The following is a 2,500-nucleotide window of genomic DNA, read 5'->3' as shown; positions in this document are numbered from 1 at the left end:
TATTACAGTAACCCTGCTGTCTGACCACACCAAACTCAAGAAACTTGAGAAAATCTTTTCATAAAAGCACTACACGGCCGTCTGCACTGGATAGCAGTGGTGGCCATTTCTCTTTTGTTATACCTTCATCCAATCAATAGCCTCATTACAATGTACATTATGTTTGGACGTGAACATTCAGCCAATGCCTTTATCCCGGGCCACTGGCAGCAGAGGTTAAGTGTATTACAAGCACCGAGCTCCGAACGGAAAACAAACGCAGATCTCCATATATGCCAGAGATTGTTTCCTTTTATAGGCCTCAGAGTGCAATGTGTAAAGCTGTTCCTTTTAAATACCTTAACGCTATTGATCCAAGCATCAAGCACTGACGTAGTCAATAGTGTAATTGATTCTGTAATTAATTCATTTGAAGCACATTGTTTCATGTAAAAGTTTAGAACTAGGATGTGCACATGTATTTACCTACACTATGGTGCACATATTAAAGTACACAGCTTTAGGACTAGGATGTGTACGTATATTTGCCTACACTGTGGTGCACATATTAAAGTGCACAGCTTTATGACTAGGATGTGTATATCTACCTAAAGGTACTGGCTTGATAAAATTAATTCTGGACTCTCTATCCGACCACATAAAGACCTGGGGATATTTCGTTTTTGCTTTAGGGACCCTCTACTCACTACCACGTAAGTGTAGTGTTGTTTGGAACTGTAGAAGAGGTATGCAAATAGCGTTTGTAGTGGCGAAAAGACATGCCCGGTTCACTTCCAGACTAACGAGTTTTGGCTAAAAACGGTAAAATCGAACTTTCTCAAAACACATCCGAATGATATGATTTGATTTCAACTCAACGTGTTCTCCCAATCATTTGTAAATTGACTGAAAGTACATTTTACTCCGGATAATTCCTTTAACTGTGTCCTGATGCACCTTTCTCACACTCAACTCATAACACACCTTTAGTTGTCTCCTTGCACACACCTCCATGTCTTTGAGCTTATCTTTACAGTAATGTCCTACAGTATGTATTAGCCACATTGTGTATAAGCCGCAGAGTCGCAGTGTTTTATGTTAACAAAGAAACAAAGCCATATTATGTAACACCATTTTAACTGCCCCTGTGTATTGACCTCATAGCTGAAGACATTGTGCAAAATCATTGCATAAGTCACAGCTAGCTAGTGGGGAAATGACGGTAACTGACCTTTCCCGGTCTTTTAATGTGTATTTCCCATATTGACGTACAGTATTTGTTTTGATGACGTGTTGTAGGGGAGGAATCTGGTGCCGCCGGCGTCTGGGGGCGTGAAGCTCAACTACACGGTGCTCATCGGGGAGACGCCATGTTCCGTCACCGTCTCCGAGACCCAGCTGCTCTGTGAACCGCCCAACCTCACCGGCCAGTACAAAGTCATGGTCAGTCTCCTCCTCTGCTATGCTCATGTTTGGTCTCTTGGCAGGTGTCTGAGTGTGTGTGTGTCTGTGTGTGCATGCGCATGAGTGTGTGTGTGTGTGTGTGTGTGTGTGTGTGTGTGTGTGTGTGTGTGTGTGTGTGTGTGTGCACAAGTGTGTTCATATGTGTGTGTGTGTGTGTGTGTGCGTGTTCACGTGTTTGTTCCATGTTTGAGTTTCTCTGTGCTCATATGTGCATCAACGTGTTTCTTAGTTGTGTGACCATGTAGGCCTGAGGGTATTTTACATATGCACTCGGATCTCTGATTTACAGAGAGAGACAGTGAGAGAGAGATTGTGTCTGTGCTATGTTAAATGCAGTAGTACCGTTCACAACCCTGTGGGATGTTTGATTAAAAAACGCACTGCTAAGATGGTAAAACTCCAGCACGCTGGCATTTCCTCATTTCTCGTGCAGCTAAGAACAACTGGCTGTGTGGCTGTCAGACGGCCCAACACAGAGGAGGGCTAATTAACACTCATACTGTGGCTTTATCCAGTGAAACCTTCAAAGTTCAGAGCAGGAGTTATGAACTCCACTTGTCCTGCTGAGGGCTTTCTGTTGCACAGGCACAAACGCAGGCATGTGGGCTTTTGAAATAAGGTTTTGGCTCCGCTTAATACGAGACCCTAGTGGAATGGGTGGGTGTCTGTGGTTTTATGGTCAAATCAATTTTTTTATTGTCCAGATGCACAGTAAAGCAATTGAGCAAGAATTGCTTTTTTTCCAACCGAAAATGAATGTAATCCATTTGTGTATGCCAAGGCACATTTAACACATTTTTTTGTGTCTACCACATAATACTGTGTGTGTTTAATCATTGTGTGTGTGTGTGTGTGTGTGTGTGTGTGTGTGTGTGTGTGTGTGTGTGTGTGTGTGTGTGTGTGTGTGTGTGTGTGTGTGTGTGTGTGTGTGTGTGTTGTGTGTGTGTGTGTGTGTGTGTTTTCTGTGTTGTCCGTGTGTGGTGTGTGTGTGGTGAGTGTGTGTGTGGTGTGTATGTGTGTTTTGTGTGTGTGTTGTGTTTATGTCTGTGTATGTCAG

General features: G+C 43.2%; 1 protein-coding gene across 1 annotated transcript in view; it reads left to right on the top strand.

Moving 5' to 3' along the window:
* The window catches only part of plxna2 (plexin A2), a 243,197-nt gene that overhangs the window by 193,399 nt on the left and 47,298 nt on the right, over positions 1 to 2,500 (top strand). The window contains exon 19 of the mRNA XM_062540152.1: positions 1,279 to 1,422. Within this exon, the coding sequence (XP_062396136.1) occupies positions 1,279 to 1,422 (144 nt within the window). The remainder of the gene's footprint in view (positions 1 to 1,278; positions 1,423 to 2,500) is intronic.

The sequence above is a fragment of the Sardina pilchardus genome, chromosome 7 (genome assembly GCF_963854185.1).
Source record: "Sardina pilchardus chromosome 7, fSarPil1.1, whole genome shotgun sequence".
Classification (NCBI taxonomy): Eukaryota; Metazoa; Chordata; class Actinopteri; order Clupeiformes; family Clupeidae; genus Sardina; species Sardina pilchardus.
This window is presented reverse-complemented; position numbering and strand designations above follow the sequence as displayed.